At 41.0% G+C, this 17,627-nt stretch overlaps 2 protein-coding genes across 2 annotated transcripts in view; one reads left to right on the plus strand and one right to left on the minus strand.

Moving 5' to 3' along the window:
- Positions 1-990: 990 nt before the first annotated feature.
- map6d1 (MAP6 domain containing 1) lies at positions 991-8,843 on the minus strand. Its single transcript, XM_085141987.1, has 3 exons — positions 7,210-8,843; positions 6,222-6,549; positions 991-1,668 (listed from the first exon to the last, which is right to left on the minus strand). The coding sequence occupies exons 1-3, from the start codon at positions 7,758-7,760 to the stop codon at positions 1,588-1,590; spliced, it is 960 nt and encodes a 319-aa protein (XP_084998113.1). The 5' UTR covers positions 7,761-8,843; the 3' UTR covers positions 991-1,587.
- A 3,307-nt stretch (positions 8,844-12,150) lies between these two features.
- Positions 12,151-17,627, plus strand: part of ece2a (endothelin converting enzyme 2a) — a 105,228-nt gene continuing 99,751 nt past the window's right edge. Inside the window, 2 exon segments of the mRNA XM_085141988.1 lie at positions 12,151-13,928; positions 14,905-15,069. Of these exon segments, the coding sequence (XP_084998114.1) occupies positions 14,910-15,069 (160 nt within the window). The 5' untranslated portion in view covers positions 12,151-13,928; positions 14,905-14,909.

The raw sequence follows: 17,627 nt of genomic DNA on the forward strand, positions 1-17,627 counted from the left end.
ACTCATTGGCATGTTGTACACATGCTGGATTTAAAAGTGTTATTGTTATTTTTTATATACACTCTTAAAAGCCACTTTATTAGGTTCATTCTGGGTTTTACCAACTTTTTCAACGAGGTGCTGGAAACATTCCTCTGAGACTTTGGGCCATATTGACACAACAGCATCACATAGTTACTGCAGGTTTGTCAGCTGTACATCCATGATGTGAATCTCCTGTTCCACCACATGTCAGAGCTGCTCTATTGGTTTGAGATGTGGTGACTGTGGAGGTCATTGAGTACAGTGAACTTCCTCATTGAATGTCAAACTTTGTTGAGCCCACGTGATCTGTAACTTCAGTTTTCTATTCTTAGCTGACACAAGTGACACTCAGTGTGGTCTTCTGCTGCTGTCGCCCATCTGCTCCAGAGTTGAATGAGTTGTACATTAGGAGATGCTCTTCTGCATACCCTAGTTGTAGTGGCTGCTTCAAGCAGTCTTGGTTCTTTTTTTTTTGACCTTTGACATCAAGAAGGCATTCTCATCCAGAGAACTACAGCTCACTGCATGTTTTTTCTTTTTTGGTCCAGGCTCTCTAAACCCCAGAGATAGTTGTGTGGGAAAATTTCAGAACGGCAGTGTCTAAAAATACTCTTGCCAGCCTGTCTGGCACCAGCAGCATCACTAATTTTATGCACCTTTCTTCCTTATTCTGATGCTCGATTTGAAGCTGCTCTCAGGAGGTCACCTTGAACATGTCTGCATGACTAAAATGCAATGAGTGGCTGCCAAGTAATTGGCTGATTAGATATTTGAACTAACAAGCAGTTGAAAAGCTATACCTAATAAAGTGACCAGTGAGTGTAACTGCTCACTTTCTTGCTGCGAATTAGAAGTTGGGTTTAGTTCACCAGAGAGATTAACTGGCTCTTAATTGCAATCAAGAGTAAAAAGTGTAAACATGACTAACAGGGCAATGGGAGGAAGAAATACAACTGAGGAGGCATCTGAAAGTAACAACGTAGCTAATGATCTTTTATTGTCATTTATCTTACATTACTCATTTGCTCTTTTTCTTTAACAACAGGTTTACAAAAAAATTGAGACCAACTAATACTTTTTCCAAACTGACAAATCAAATAGATGCTGAGGAAATAAATTATTTTCAAGCAGATTTCTAGCAACACCGAAGGGCAACACAGTAGTCTACGCGGGTAAAGGTCACTTCATCACTGGTGCACACTGTTTTGTTTTTTTGGGGTTTTTTTATGTTCAGTGAAAGGACCAATCAGCAGGCACACACACACACACACAAATTCACACACCAACACACAGAGCAGCCAGTTTCTTGTGCGTTTATGCAAAAACATCCAAAAAAAAAAATCAACTTCATTACATGCGTGTTCATTTCCATTGCAACAGGGGCAGGAAGGAGTGTGGGGGATGGGGGGAGGAAAGAGCCGTCTAACTATCTCCATTTGGGATGCTGAGTCCGTGGCTCCACAGCCTTCCCAACAATACAGTCCCTTGCATAGATTCTTGTGTTGTGGAATGAAGTGAGGACATTTCCCGTGTCGACTCCTCAAAGCAGAATGGCAGCAGGCGTCAGATGTTGAAGACCCTCGAAGATCCGCTTTGAAAGACAGCCGAAGGGTTTGGAGGGAGTTTGGTCCTCACCAGATGTTCCTGCAAGACAGATAAAGAGCGAGGGGTGTAACAGCAGTTTTCTAAAGTGGTCAGGGAGATGGGCAGCAGCTGTGATGCTCACGCCACACCCATGAAATGAGAGGACACTGGTCGGACTGAGCTGTCAAATAACATCAGGTCTTGCTGTCAGAGTGCTAGCAGTGTGGGCTGGGTTGCTTTTTTCCCTCTTTAGTGCTGATCTGTTCTGCTGATGACAGCTTCCCCCATTCCTCCCAAAAAAGGAAAATAAAATCTGGCCAGACTTTTAATCTGGGCATCAGTGAATAAAACATGGAGACATTAACCACACTCTGTTCTCTCTAGCAATTAATAGATCTGCCCGTTATAACGGGCCCAGACTTCTTCAGTTTCTACTTGCATATCTAACTGAAGTGTGGCAGCTTTTTGTCGGCCAATCAGAGCACAAAATCTTTGGAGAGTCCTTCAGACTGTGGTTCCAGCTCCACTGTGAGTCTGACTATACAGCCTTGTGGGTGGCAGGGAAGGCAACGCTTTTTGTTTAGCAAGTTGGATTGTTGTGTGACTGTTTTCAACCCCCAACACAATCACACACACACACACACTGTCTTCTCTGCTCTGTGCAGCAGCCAGGTCTGCCTCTCTCCTAAATTAGATTGGTGCCAAACGAGACTGCAACCCAATGCAACATTGCACTTTAACAGATAATCCATCAATTGGTGCACACTGCTCCCCTCCCCCCACATCTCCATCACTTATCTATCACACAGTGCATCCCCCCCCCCCCCCCCCCCCCCCCCCCCCCCGAGTCTCTTTCCCCTCATTCTTTTTTTTGCCTTTCCCCTGGTTTTAGTACAATCCTCACTTCTCTATATAAGCAGTGCCAAGTTGGCACCGAACACTTCCTCTGTAGTCCTGGGCAGCGTGGGAACGAGGATGACGTCCAAGTGAAAGAATAGGGGGAGACAGCTTGGCAAAAATGAGGGAGGAAAGAGAAAAATAATACATGTAGAACTGTAGAAATTTGGGGCTGACTTATGGGGGCGAAGGAGGGAAATGAATGGGGTAACGCTGACTGATCAGAAAACCATCTACGACTCTGACACACAACAACTTCAGATCGCTTTCCGAGCCTGTTAGAGGAGGAGGTGGAAAAATCAGATTCCAATGCAGGATTTGCCATCCCCCCTGCCAAATGAGTAAATGGAGGTAACCGGAAATTTTAGGTTAGATTTTCCCAGCAGCCCATTTAATCCGCTTCATGCATTTTAAAGCTATTGACTCGCCTGTGCATCTCTCTTCCTGCCATAGAAGAACGCAGCACTCTTAATACACTGTAGTCGCAAGTTATGAAGGGTTGCCAATGACCTGCAAGGGAGAGAAATCTCAGGAGGCTGCTCGCTGCCTGTGAGCTAAATGTGAAATAACCTGCCGTGGTTTTCACTCTGCGCACTGGTGGTTTTGTCTTGCTTATCCCTGACACACACTGCAGATTATACAAGCCATCCTCACAAATCTGTTTGCCTTGCGATGCAGTTGCCAGGAATGATTGCTTACACAAACACACACACACATACCCACGCTGCTGCAAACTAACTGGGTGTCAGGTTTAACTGAGGTTCATTCTCTCACCTCGATGCCTCCTCTCCCTGGGATGCGCTAAATTGGGTTTGCAAGTTCAGTGAGTTCAAGATGAACGCAGTGCTCTTGTCTTTTTTTAAAAAAAGAAAAAAGCATGGCTGTTTTGTTTTTTTACGTCATGAAATCTGAGCCAGCTTTTGTCTTTTGAGACGGATTTGATCTGTTATAGGTGAGGGGAGGGGGCACAAATTGATTTAAACAGTAATGAGAGTTTTATGGCTGCCCACCTCCTTTTTCATCGGGAGCAGATTACCATTAAGGTAACCGTTACATCTTTTAATGAGCTGCCGGTCTGCCTGCTGAATGAAGATGGTTGATGGTAATGCTGATCATAAAACACCAGATATGGACAAATACCAGCTGAATACTATGACCCAGTATAATGTGTACTAGAGTGGGATGTGTAATGCTTGGTCAGACACCTCTGCAGGGGGTTAGTGAGTCAATAAATGAGTCGGCAATGAGTGGGCCATCGGTAACCGGGGTGGATTATCTAATGCCGCCAGGCTGGGCTTGTGTCACACTGACAGATTGTGGTATGCCAGACAAAGTGCACGCAACACTGAAAGACTGCACAATAAGAATGTACAGGAAATATCTACTGCACTCTTTCTGAAGCTTGGCCCACTGGCAGCAGCACATCTCTTCTTAATGTGCCCTGAACTCTCACTCCAACTGGGCCAGTGTTATTATTAGAGTCTGTGTCCTGCCATTAACATCCCATCCCTTCAACCTCCATTAGCATCACACAGCAAAACCGAGGTACGCTGCAACTTAACGGACCAGGCTTTGTTCAGAAAATGATGCAAATAACTACAAAGTCGTATCGTTCTGCTCTCGTGCATGAATTGTTTTTTTTTAACCGAGTCTCTCAAACAGTTGCTAAAGTGAGAGCCACGTGTTCGTTTCACCAGAAGAGCACGTGTGCCAGATCTCCCTGAAAACCAGTCGGCTTAAGATGTTACTGAGGCAGCTGTTGTAACACAGAGGAAGATCTGACCGGGTCCAGCCCACAGCTGCCCAGATCTCCAGTGGCAGATGGCACTGAGTGTTGAGGGCGGAGGAGAAGGACGGCACTAAACTTCTGGAGTATGTCTGTGAAGGTTCTCAGTCATCCAGGTCATCGTAGTCAAAGGAGCTTGCAAAGAAAAGCGTCTGGACTTCTTTAAGTTACTTGAAGACGTTTCACCTCTCATCCGAGAGGCTTCTTCAGTTCTAAGGTCAAATGGTGGAGAGTCCCAGATATAAACCTGGTGGGAGTGTCCCCACCAGGTTTATATCTGGGTGTGGGTCCAATCAGCCAGAGTTTCGAAACTCTGGCTGATTGGGACCCACACCCAGTTCCACACCTTGGCTCAGGCGATTAGAGGATCATCAGGGGGTCCTTTTGTCCCTCTGTGGGGGGACACTCCCACCAGGTTTATATCTGGGACTCTCCACCATTTGACCTTAGAACTGAAGAAGCCTCTCGGATGAGAGGTGAAACGTCTTCAAGTAACTTAAAGAAGTCCAGACGCTTTTCTTTGCAAGCTCCTTTGACTAAACTTCTGGAGATTCCCCAAAAACTGTCTCCCTAAGTATCAGCTGACAGCTGACCTGAGAGAGCATGCAGGCAGCAGACTCAGTACTTTTATGTCAGATATGTACCAGTTTTATTATAGTTATTATTATTTTTAGAAAAACTAATGAAGAAGTATGTTACTTTAGAAATTATATAATGGAAGCATAGTATTGCCTGTAACACATGCAGTAGAGTAGCATCACAGAATAAGTCTTGAACCACACCACTTAACCTTTTGCCACAGACATTTGCGAAAGATTGGCTCGTTCTAAAGAGCGCACTGGATTTGAGCATGGTGGAGTAATAGGACACCACCGCTGCAACAAATCAGTACTTCTCTACTAGATATTCCACCATCAGGTGTGAGTGATATTGTTGCAAAGTGGAAGCATTTAGCAACCACAGCAACCCAGAGACAACGTTTCAGATCGTGTGAAGTGCATATAGGGCTCCAACTCGCTGCTGACTCAACAGCTGCAGAGCTCCAAACCTTCTCTTGCATTAACATCGGCACAAAAAACTGCACACTGGGAAATTCATGGCATTGGTTTTCAAGGATAAGCAGCTCCTGTATGTGTAATGTGTCGTAACCCCAGTACTTTTGTTCATATACTATGTATGACCCAAAAAGTTTAATATTCAGTGTAACTCAAACATACTTTCTATACATAGCAATATAGAATATCAGTCAACAAATAAATATCAAATTTTCTCCCTAAAAATCTGCATTGTTCAGGCCTTATATGACCCTTGCTGAGCGTCACCTTATTATTTAGCTGTGAGTTATTCTGTATGGTTGTTGCTCAGGCAAAGCCCTATAAATCTGCAATCTGAGAGCATATGATTATACTTGTATGTATATAATGTATATGATATCACTGGAGTTCCATTGGCTATCTAAAGAAGCACTGTGCTGTGTCATAAAGAGAAATAACCTCTTTTAATAACAGCAAAGATTAAAGGATCACACGTTTCATTGCAGCTATGATCAGCACTGATTTCTAGACAGATGTCAGTCAGTTAGCTGACTGAAATGGACTGCAGTTCAGAGAATTACATGTAATTTGTTGTCCTCATCAACCCAGTTTTATTCAGGCCACAGTAGAGAGTGTAGCACCAGCACTGTTACCTAACACGGTACATGGCCTGTTTTAAACAGCTGGGTCACTTTGAGCCTCTCGGGGACAGAATACTGTATCACTTTTCTGTGATGCCCCAACAGCAACAGGCCGCCGGGGAGATGAGTGAAGATGACTTTCAGGATGAGCGAGCCTGGATTTAAACGTGCAGCTCTAACAATGAACTGTGTGTGGTTTTCTTTCAACTTTAGACATAAAACATGGCTCCTTGAACTCAATGATTATGCACCTACCTCTCCTTTGATTGTTCCACTGAGCTCGGTCCTCTCAGGCAGGATGGTCTGCTGGAGGCTGGATGGACTCTGCAATCTGTAGGCTTGAAGGGCAGTGGGGGCAGGCTGGGGGACAGCGGCAGGTTGGATGTTGGAGGCAGCGGATGGGATCACGTGTTCTCCTTGATGCAGACCCATGGACCTGCCGACCTCCCCCCTGTAGGCAGCCTGGTAGCTGGTTTCACGTGGGACGTGAGTGGCTTCTGTCCCAGGGCTGGAGTACTGAGCTGGAGGGGGTTTCCTCGCACTTTTGGCCGGTCGCACCCCCGCCCAAGGCCTGTACTCTTGCCTGGAGGTAGAGAAGTGTATGAGTAGAGTGACAAAGCTGGAGGGGGACGTCTGGAGCATGAAGTAATAACAAAGACCAACTTAATGGAGAAATTAGACAAAATAATGTGCTAGTAATCTTGGATTGGGCTTAATATATTCCATTCTTTAACAGCTGATGCAGCAAACTGCAGAATAAGAGTCCTGATGAAACATGTGGGCGTTTATCAGTATCTTGGCTGTAATGTATGAATTCAATTCCCAAAGTGTATATACTAACTCTGCCTTGGGGTCTAAATGAACCAGAGGTCATGAAAAGTATCTGAGGGGTTTGTTTTTTCATCTTTGAAATGTATTCACATGAATCAACCTTTTAAAAAAATCCCATTTTAAAGGATTAAAAGCTAGAAAAGGTTGAAAAACACAGACCTCCACATACATGGGATACAGTGCCAGCACAAATCCTACACCATACTTGCGCTGTACCATATACGAATATGAAACGTGTGAGAGAATTATTTAATGAGCCCTCGTCTCCACGCTTGTTGGCTCGACCTTGGAAGTCGCTGAACTAGTAATAAATCGAGTCTAATTAAGCATCAAAGCAGGCATGGGCACATCAGCGGCACACCCGCTGTGAACAGCGCTCGGTGCTGAAACAAGGTGAGAGAGGATCTCAGACCTGTAGGAGCTGGTTTTGCTCTCCTCCATCACCTGCTGCTCCCCCCATCTCTGCCCCTTGCCCCTCTCCTCTCTCCCCCCCCGGCTCTCCCCAGGCTGACCCTGGACGTGGTAAGTATTCACCGGGCTGTCCGACACACAGTCTGCCCTGCTCCCCTCGTTATTAATCCACGGGAAATTCTCCTTCCTGGGGATTGGCCATGGTTTGAAATCCTGCTTGTACTGCGTGACGCTGGGGAAAGGTACTCCCGGGGGGTGGTAGTCTTCCCGGGGCTTGTAGCTGGGCTCCTTCCGTGACCTGAAAGATCCTCGGGTCCCAGTGCCATCCGCGGGCGCATGAGGGGAGCCTTTGGCACGCGTGTCCGGAGTTGGTGTGTAGTTATTGCCGGGTGCGCGCTCCGAAGCGGATACCTGCTTGGTGACGGACCGCACCTCCTGCTCGGCGATGTCCGAGTAGTTCTGGATGGTGAGCGGGACGGAGAGGTCCGATTTGTCGAACTGATTCCAAAAACGAGCCAAGCAGCAGACTCTGCTGATGCACGGCCAAGCCATACTCCCTCTAACTGCCGGAGAGGAGAACAGAAGAAGAAAGGGGAGAAAAAGAAACAAAAAGACCTGAAAAAGAAGAGAAAAGCGATCAGAGGTTACATTCAGACGGAGTGTCGCCCTCCCTCTTCGCTCGTTTCTGTAAAGCTAAGAGTGTATAGCGTCCAGGAGTCCATGTCAACCAGCAGAGGAGTGCCAACAGAGATGAACCGGTCTGTCGGGGACCGTCATTGAATATTCCTCTCACGTGGTCTGTGATAGTGCCTCCACTATGCAGAGGAATTTGTGGCAAATTATTCTCCGCATCTCCACAAGACGGATCCCGGCGTCTGCGCGGGTCTGACTGGACTGGACATGGTTATCTGTCTCCACTTCCTCACACGACTCCACTTCTCCAGCGAAAAGCTCGAGAAATTGCTGTTTTGCGGCTTCTCCCGCTGCAAATCACTAAAACGATCGTACCTTGTTCACCGTGAGGTTACATAATGATGCAGCTTCGGTGTACGCTGCTCCACAGTAAGGCTACACTGTTTACAATCATTTCTTGATGTTGTTATTTTAAGTCACGCATACACGAGTCCAATGAGCCCAGCTGGGAAATGTGAGGATGAGTGGATGGACTATTTTTTCAGATGTTTCTCAAAATATCTCACAGTAAGTTCAGTTTAACCATGTGTTGCGTCAACCTGCTTCATAACCACTGAAGGGGAACTAATCAAGTCACTAAATAAGACTTTCAAATGCATTTAAAGTGCACATAAAACAGCATTTGCTTTTCTTTGCTGCCTGCAGACATTATAATGTAATGTAAAGGAGACAAACGGGCCACAGAAGACAGTAGTAACATCAGTAACTTCACGTTCCTGGTAAAAAACAAAAATATTAATGACGGTTGAGGTTTCGGGGTCCTGTGGAGACCCCTCTGTTCACAGCTACACAGGGACTCCGTAACATTAACAATGCCTGCGTGTACATTCTGGACTGGGTCATATAAATGGGACACACAAGTTAAAGTGATAATGACATGACTCTGTTGGCAATTACATATAATTGCAGGAGAACAAGGTGTAGTTCACTGTCAATCAATCAATCAATCAATCAATCAATCAATCAATCAGCCTAACAATTTAAACATGTAACAGAATTTTCTGATCACAAAGTTTTCCTGTTCATTAAATCAATAAAATTACATAAATTGACTGAGTTAACACGTCTCCAGTAAAATAACATGAAAAAATTCACAACTATACAGCACTTATTTAATATATAATATTATTAAATACCTTTTATTCTAATTTGTAAATACATATTAAAAATGAATACAATGAGTAAAAATAAACTGTAAAGTAATAGGTTGTGTAATTTTACATATTTGTTTGTTCATTAACTGACATGTTGCAAATTGAATTACTGTATCAGTGTATTAATGCTGTATTACAGAAATACATATTTAACAAGTATAACTCTGCAAAGGCTCATATCCATTAAATATACGATTTTGTGTGAAAACATATCCTAACAATCAAAGTTCAGGTGATACCATTTGTAACGGGACACTGTAAATGCAATAACATTTTCTGGGAATCCATTAAATTTAAATGAGTGATCCTTTTAAGGTAAAGATAATAGTAAAGATATCAGAAATGTTTCTATAAAGTTACACCTAAAAATGGAAAAAGTATTTTTTTTATCATCACAAAACAATAATAAATTATAAATTATAAACCCAATTACTAGTTTTGCAATAGTATTAGGACTTTTTTTTTGGTTGATATATCATTTTATTACATATGGATTAAATTTCCAAAATGTTTTAGATAGAATTACATAATGAAACCCGACTAATAACAGTACATTTCTGTAAGTTTAAGTGTTTTACACACTTTTTATTTAACATAAAGCATACAAAAATTCACAAATGTCTTGTAAATTAAATCTACAAAACTATATTTAAAATAAAAATTTCTGCATTTTAGAATATGGTAAATTTATATTATTTAACAGTCTTGTTCAGTATTTTTAATATAATATATTATATTATATGTTATAATATATAATATAATACATATGGGACCACTATGGCTTTATGGTGAAATAATGTAGGCAGGAGCAGGTGTACATTTAACCAGAGTGGGTTCTGTTTGGTTCCACTCATGCAGGATCCTTCATGACATACTCTTAGTGGGCAGCATACTACATGTGCCTTTTCCACAGTCAGCCTGGATTGCAGGTTAGTACATTAGTATGTGGCACTTAGAAAATGTGAGCCCACACAAATTTGTAATATTTTTGTGGGCTCACAGTTGACTGTTTCTGACCATTTGGCTGGAGCACTATTAACATTTAGCGCTAAAGCAAGAATTTATGTAATTTCCTCCTAAACTCAAGTGCAAGTTGCACCATTAGCCTTATTATAGAGCTGCCTGAAGCTGATGGTGTACACAATACATATAAGACTGGTGTTAATAATCTCATGGATTGTTTCAAATGATCAGTTTGGCTTTTTCACTATGAGAAAAAAAATGCCACTACACCCTTAATATGATGAGTGTCTTTTATTAAAAAAAATGAATTGCATTAATATAAAATAATTGTATTTGAAGTTATATTAGACGTTCAGAGACTGTGAGGGTTTACTCTGTTTATTTGTGAATATTTGTCCATAATGGCAAAAACAGTGAAAATCCTTTTAGATACTTCAGGGGTTGGCAACTCTAGGCATTTGCTCGGTGGCCCAGTGAATTTTTTCTTCTTCTTTGTAACGGTATAAACAATGAAAGGTGGTGGATTGGCCAGATGCTGGTCGGTGTGTAAAAATAACTCAGTTGTTTGGTGGTGGCTATGGCGGTGCTTCCTCAGATTCAGTAAAATTAGCAACTGGCGGAGGCCAGCAGGTGGATGAGAGAAAGGGGAGGCAGGAGGAGGAGAGACCCGAGGCCAACGCCGGTCCGAGTGTCAGGTGAACTGATCTTCAGGTAAGAAGTTATGACCTGCAGTCTATCTGGGTCCGATGTAAACCAAGTTTAGGTGAAGTTTATTTTCGTTATGCTGACTTTTTACAGTCAGTTACAATAACTGGCTAGCATGACGGAGTTTCTATACAGCTGGGTGGGTGCTTTGATGTTACTGATGTTTAATTCATAAGGTTAGTTAGCAGAGTTTCCAACCGTCCCGTAAAGAGACAGAATCGTGTTTTGTGTTGAGGTGAAAAGGGACAGTTTGTCCCGGACTTCAGCTAGAATGGAAAAAGACACAAAGCTGGAGTTATTCTGTGTCTTTGCTGCACAGCTGCCTCTTCTTCTCTCATTCTCTCCCTCTCCCTCTCCCGTTTCTTCTTCAATCATGACACTGATTGTTTGTTTATTGCCCACTTTGCGCCAGAAAGAGGAAACTGGCGGATGTCACGTTAAACAACAGCTGCACGTTTAAGCTTGATCAGCTGTTGTTAGAATTTATTTAATATTAATTTCTAGTACAGCTGATGTTTGCTGGAGCCACAGCTGTAAAGCTGCTGGTCATGATATCGGTTTGTATATGTGGTGAGAGGGAAACATGAAGATGAAACCAGGAGATGTCCTTACTGAATCATCAGAGCTGAACAGGTGATGGAGAAACAGGTTTACCTTTTAGGTGACATGAATGAGTTAAAGGGAAGTTATGAACTGTTTCTGAGAGACAAATAACACCAGGATCCTTTTTTATGTAGCTGACAGCTGGTAACTGTGCAGGGGCGGATCTAGCAAGGTTTTGCCAGGGGGCCAGGTAGGGCATTAACAGGGAAAGGGGGGCACAAAGAAATACTTTCTTATTCTCATTTAAAATGTCTAGCTTTTATTAAATAATTATCTGAAGCTTACAACCAAAGTTTTTATCTGACGTAAAATGTATAGAAATCATACATATAACATTGAAGCAGCTGGAATCCACAGCTGTGCGTGTTCATGGAGCTTGCATTTTCACCTGCTGGACATCACTACCTGACAAGTTTAACTGTCTTCAGAACATTGCAGAGGCCTTATTGACAGGATTTGGCTCTACATATCTGTGTGAGCAGATTTTCTCTCACATGAGAGTCCTCAGGTAGCCGTCTGAATGCTGGACACTTGGAGACCTGTGTCTCTGAGTGGGAGACCAGAGATCCGAGTGTATTAACAAACATGCCATATTGGCCCAGTTTATTTTTCTATCATTGTTATGAGGAGACCATAAATAGCATTTGCATTTTCTGTTGTACAGTTCATTTGCTGTTATGGAGTTCTTGTTATGGATAAAAAGTGTCTTTTTTTGTTTCAAAATAGCTGATAACTATTCAGTGATAGCTGCCAACATCTGTGAACAAATATAATTCTATAAAGTGGTTCTATATAGTGTTACTGTTAATATAGAGAAATAAATTTATTGCTAATGCAATCATATGGCACACTGACTTCTGAGGAAATTTTAAATGGCACTCCTCATCAGAAAGGTTGCCTACCCCTGTTCTAGTATCTACGGGACTACAGTTGTTTAGAGTTTAGTAATTATAAATTACAAATAAGCATGAAATTAACTGAATGGGAAGTGCTGCACTCACAGCATAAGAATTTCCATTTTTCAGCTGTTCACAGATAAAAATGAGACCTCAGGTTCGCCCACAACAGTTTAAGAACCACTCCAGTGAGTTTGAGACAGCAAAAGAAGCTCTTGATTATGAGGATGCGGGCCATAAATTTGTTCAGGTATAGATGCCACAGACTTAACAGTGTAATTGTAAGCAAATCACCAAAACAGAGACTGAAATGGAATGAGCAGGGTTATTGGGTTTCTTTCAGCAGGTAGTAAGAAGCAAAAACGTTTAAGATAGCAGTATTATACTACCATCTGCAGGGGAAAGTACAACATTACATCTGCATAATGATGTAGTAGGTGAGAGGAGCAAGGAAGACTAATCAGAATTTTCCCAAAATAACTAAAACCTAATTTCTGTTTTCTTGGTAATTACATTAAAGGCATATGCCTTGATGTGCACCATGATTTGGTAATCAGGGTGGAATAAATACCAACAAAAAGAAGACAAATGTCACATTGTTCAGCATTCTTCCTGTTTGAAATTATTCATTTCCAGGGAAACTGTTTTGATACAAGTGCAATTTAATGATTAAAACTTTCAGATGCAGTCTTTTCTCTTTGTTTCTTTTTTGGTAGGTGCGGTTAGCTGTTTGACCAACACAGACAGTGTTCACGGGCAGAGCTGATAAACAAAAGAGCTGTGACTGGGCATTATTCTTCAGTACAAATGTATTCAGCTGAGCTAACTGAGAACAGAAAGCACATAATGTAATAAGAAATGTAACACAAAATATGAATTTGGTTTCCATCCCTGACCTTGCTTTGTGTGTCCTGTGAGGAACTTCTCTATAAATTATTGCAGTTTTGTTAATGTGATCATTCTTTCTTTAAAAGCCACCTCATCATGAAACACTATAATGGTTTTTTATAGTTCAACATATGAGGGTGGATAAGTAATCATCATTTAATCATCATCACTCATCATCATTCAAATTAAAGTTTGAAGCGGGAAAGGAACCAAATCACTTTTGGACTCATTTTATGCTGTGCGCACACATTTTCTCTTCCTTTAGTAGTTGGTTCAATTATAGAAACCAAGATTATAGAACAAATACCAAGTAGGTCTATGCATTCTTCTTTTTCTTATTTTGAAGAACAACTTTAACAAACCGATGGCTGTATAGTATAAAAGGTTTTTCTACATTTATTGTAACAAACGCAGATCGCTTGAATGCACCGTGGCGATTTGACAGATTTTACAAAGAGTACGTGAAAGCAACACGACTCTAGACACCGCACTGTTGAATTATATCGCTCCGCCTCCTTTAAAGCGTTGACTCGTAAGAAATAGAAAAACTCAGAGACAACATTTTTCTGTTCAAGCGATTTTTATCAAATGAGGGAGGTTTAAGACGGGGCTCACTCTACTTTCTGTAGTACCAAGGTTTATTTTGATAGAAACGTGAGAGTGAAAGTGAGCTCACTCGGTCCGACGACAGTTGTTTCTGTTAACACGTGGATTCATTCCCACCCAGGAAACGGCCTTTTTAATGTTTGTTTGTTTGTTTGTTTGTTTTTACAAAGCTGCTGAAGTTAACGACAAAACGAGGGGAAAAAAGTAAGAAGGTAGGTAAATGACTGTTATATTTTGTGCAATCTTTTGTTGTCAACTACATGAGCAAACTGAACTCATGAACTGGCTGCGAGAGGTAGTCCGCCGCATCCACGCATGCGCTCTATCTACAGTCACTGAATAGGTGGCGAGGGATGTTTAAGAGTTTGTCACAACATTGAAGTAGCGTCTGTTTGTTGGGTTTTTTGGCGTTGTTTCACTACAGTGTTGCTGTCTGCCAGGTCTATGCACGACTCTGCCAAAAAGTGACTGCAAGTGTTTGTATATGTTATTTTTAATGTCTAATAAACTTGTTTACATTAGTAAATAGGCTGTAGTAAACAGGATTTATGAAGGTGTAATATATAAAATTAAAAAAAAAAAACTATTTTTCAGGTATCGTTTTGACTCTGATTTGTGTTCTGCATTATAATCAGTCCCGTTTTTTCCGAGTTAAAATATTTTTCAAAATATGTAATTTATGAGAGATTTTGGCAGATTATAGGTCAACAAATCAGTCACAACAGTTTGAATACAAGTGTCGTGCCAAAAAGCGATTTCCTGTATTTGCCAAATGATTGTGGGAATTTAAACTTTTGTAAATTACTTGTTTGCCTATAATGTGTCAAAAAAAAAATATGTCAAACTCAAAAAGTAATGAAATAATTAAAGAAAAAACCTCCAGTAGCTTTTTTTCTCTCATAAAGATGAGTCACAGTAAAAACAAATCAATTTATTTTACAGTAACCTGGGCAGTCATAACATTTTGTATTATTTTATATATTTTATTAGCTGATTAATTTTGCAGCCAATCATTTGGTCTGTAAATTGACAGAAAAAACCCATGACAATGCTGAAACCACAATGAAATGGAAAAAGCACAGTGAGATGCATCACTGCACTGTAGCAAAAACAGATTTAGCGACACACAAAAGAAGTCTCGTTATAGTCTGACAGAGTGTTATGCTACATATTTTTGTCATGCTCCAGAGAATATGGACTACCTGCCAGAAAACAACTCCAGGTACAAAGACGTCGCCTACTGGGATGAAAGATACACGATGGAGCAGTGCTATGACTGGTTGGGGGGTTTCTCCAAATTCCAGCACATTCTGGAAAAATTTGTAAAGAAAGAGGACTCTATATTAATACTGGGTAGGTAGTTTTCTCTATTTTTTGTATTATTTTTACTTGTCCATTTGTTCGTTATTACCACAATATGGTGTACATAGAAAAAGAAAAATGCCACATGAACTTTTTTTGTGGGAAGCGGAGTGATCGTCCTGGAGAATTAGAGGTCGGAAATCCTGATCTGAATGGCAGATCTGTGTCACATGTCGGGCCTCATCTCTCGCCCCGCTTCTTGTCACCTCTCCGCTGTGTGCTGTCACATAAAGGGACAAATCCCTGCCAGCATTTCTCATCACGACTGTCGCATATCACCCTCACGGTTGTCATTACTGCCATTATAATCACTGTTATTAATTAAATCCAGCCAGGCAGCCGTTTGCATAGAAATGGAAGCAGCCTCTGACATGAAAAGTACTAATGCAGTTAACATGTGGCTGCATGAGAGCAAGAGAGTTTTTAAATCGGGTCCTTTACTTGGAGCTCAGTATTAACTGAAAATGGCCAATTTTCTTTAAAGACCAACAACCATGATAAAACCCAGTACATCAGAAAGCTGGCAAATCGTGCGGCGTCTGGGACATTTATTTTAGACACAAACAATCTCCAGTGTTTATAAAACGTTATATCATCACGCTGGTGTCTGTTACTGTGACTCATTTGTTGTGTTGACAGAATCCTGCGAGCAGGAGGGCTCGAAAACGATATAAACGAGCACAAAACTTCTTCTAATGGAGTAGATGATCTGATTTGATTTGCATACATTTGCATATTATTGTGCCGTGGTTCCTCACATTTATACCAAAATGTGAGAATCAAAAACAATCTAAATACACATGCTAAATGAGGATTTTCTTCCACCTGCCTTATGTCGTGTGGTGATGCAAAACCTCTGGGGTGCCCTGTGCTGTTGGATACTGGGATGTTAGCAGATGATCCTTTTGGCAATGTGAGTTGCAAGTTGTACAACATCCTTTAGGTATGTGTGTATATATATATATATATATTTATTAGGGGTGCAACGATACACAAAATTCACGGTTCGGTTTGGTTCGATACTTTGGTGTCACAGTTCGATATTTTTTCGATACAAAAAAATGTTCATGCCTTTTTAATTTGTCATTTATTAAAATTCTAAATATATATTTTAACTCAAAAGTACAGTTTTTAAAAATTTAATGTTGCTGAAACAACAAAGTAATCTGATCGAGAAATCACTCATCTTTGGAAAAGAGTTTATTACAGAGAAATGTCTCTTTCCAAAATAAAAGCTAAACTATACACTTCTTCAGCAGCATATTAAACATATCAGGTCCCCATAAGGAGAATCATGTCTAAATGACTCTGGTAAAGTTTGTAGCATGCGTGCTTGTTGTTTTTGTCTGCTTCCACTTGTCTTTGCACTAGGATGATGTCGGAGTTAATGTGCAGTCATATTCATTGTGTTCCCACTAGTGCTGTCAGCGTTAATCTCGTTGAAATGACGTTAACGCCACAACACGGCAAATCTCCGTTAATGAGCTACCGCGGATCGCCCCGTGCGTGGGGCTGGACGGCATCAACACGTTAATGAGCTAACTGCGCTAACGCAGTAGTTCCCACCCATGTAATTGAGCATTGCGTGGCACATCCAACATACTGTTTTACTTTAGTCCATGACGCGCTTACCTTCAGGGTCATACGTCACATGAAAACCAAAATAGTTCCAAAGGCCAGATCTGAATTAGGGTGGGGGAGGTTCAATTTGTCATGTTGAAACGAGAGCTTAACTTCTGTCTCGATAGCTTGTGCTGCGCTCAGTGAATCTGCGTTCGACTACTCAGCCTAGGCTGCACTGTCGAGCGCAGATTCACTGAGCGCTCAACACAGACAGCATCGTCAGAAGGAAAGTTGATAAAATAAATTAAAAATTTTGTATTGTTCGATACATATGCGTACCGAACCGAAAGCACTGTATCGAACGGTTCAATATCGATACGAGTATCGTTGCACCCCTAACATATATATATATATATATATATATATATATATATATATATATATATATATATATATATATATATATATATAATAGCACAAAAGACTAATTGATAAATTATTCTTATGATGAAATATGGAGGCTTGTTTCCACCATATTTAAACCAAATTTAAATTTCAAGCCATTAAGTCAAAGTTTTGAGATACTAGCCTGAAATTATGACTTGTGGATGAAAGAAAAATGTTTTGTTTTTCTCAGTGGTGGAAGCAAGCTTCCATAATGAACTGAATGCTAAATTTCAGTACTTGGACTCATTGGTAAAAGGAAACAGGAGTAACCATCCTTCCTTTATAAAGATATTTAGTATTTCATATTATTTAGTGGAGAATAATCCTTTCAGGTTGTGTTTAAAAACATTGCTGCAGGTCATATTAAATACTCATCTGAATAAGGTGGATTTTATGCTTTATTTTTAAGAGAAGCAACACTTGATTGTGTGGTTGGTGTGTTAAATGGATTTTGTTGGAGTAGCATTTTTGTAAGTGCCCACAAGATGTCACTGTTGTATCAAGCTGAATCTACACCCCCACACCACCTGCAATACAGT

The sequence above is a fragment of the Neolamprologus multifasciatus genome, chromosome 18 (genome assembly GCF_963576455.1).
Source record: "Neolamprologus multifasciatus chromosome 18, fNeoMul1.2, whole genome shotgun sequence".
Lineage (NCBI taxonomy): Eukaryota > Metazoa > Chordata > Actinopteri > Cichliformes > Cichlidae > Neolamprologus > Neolamprologus multifasciatus.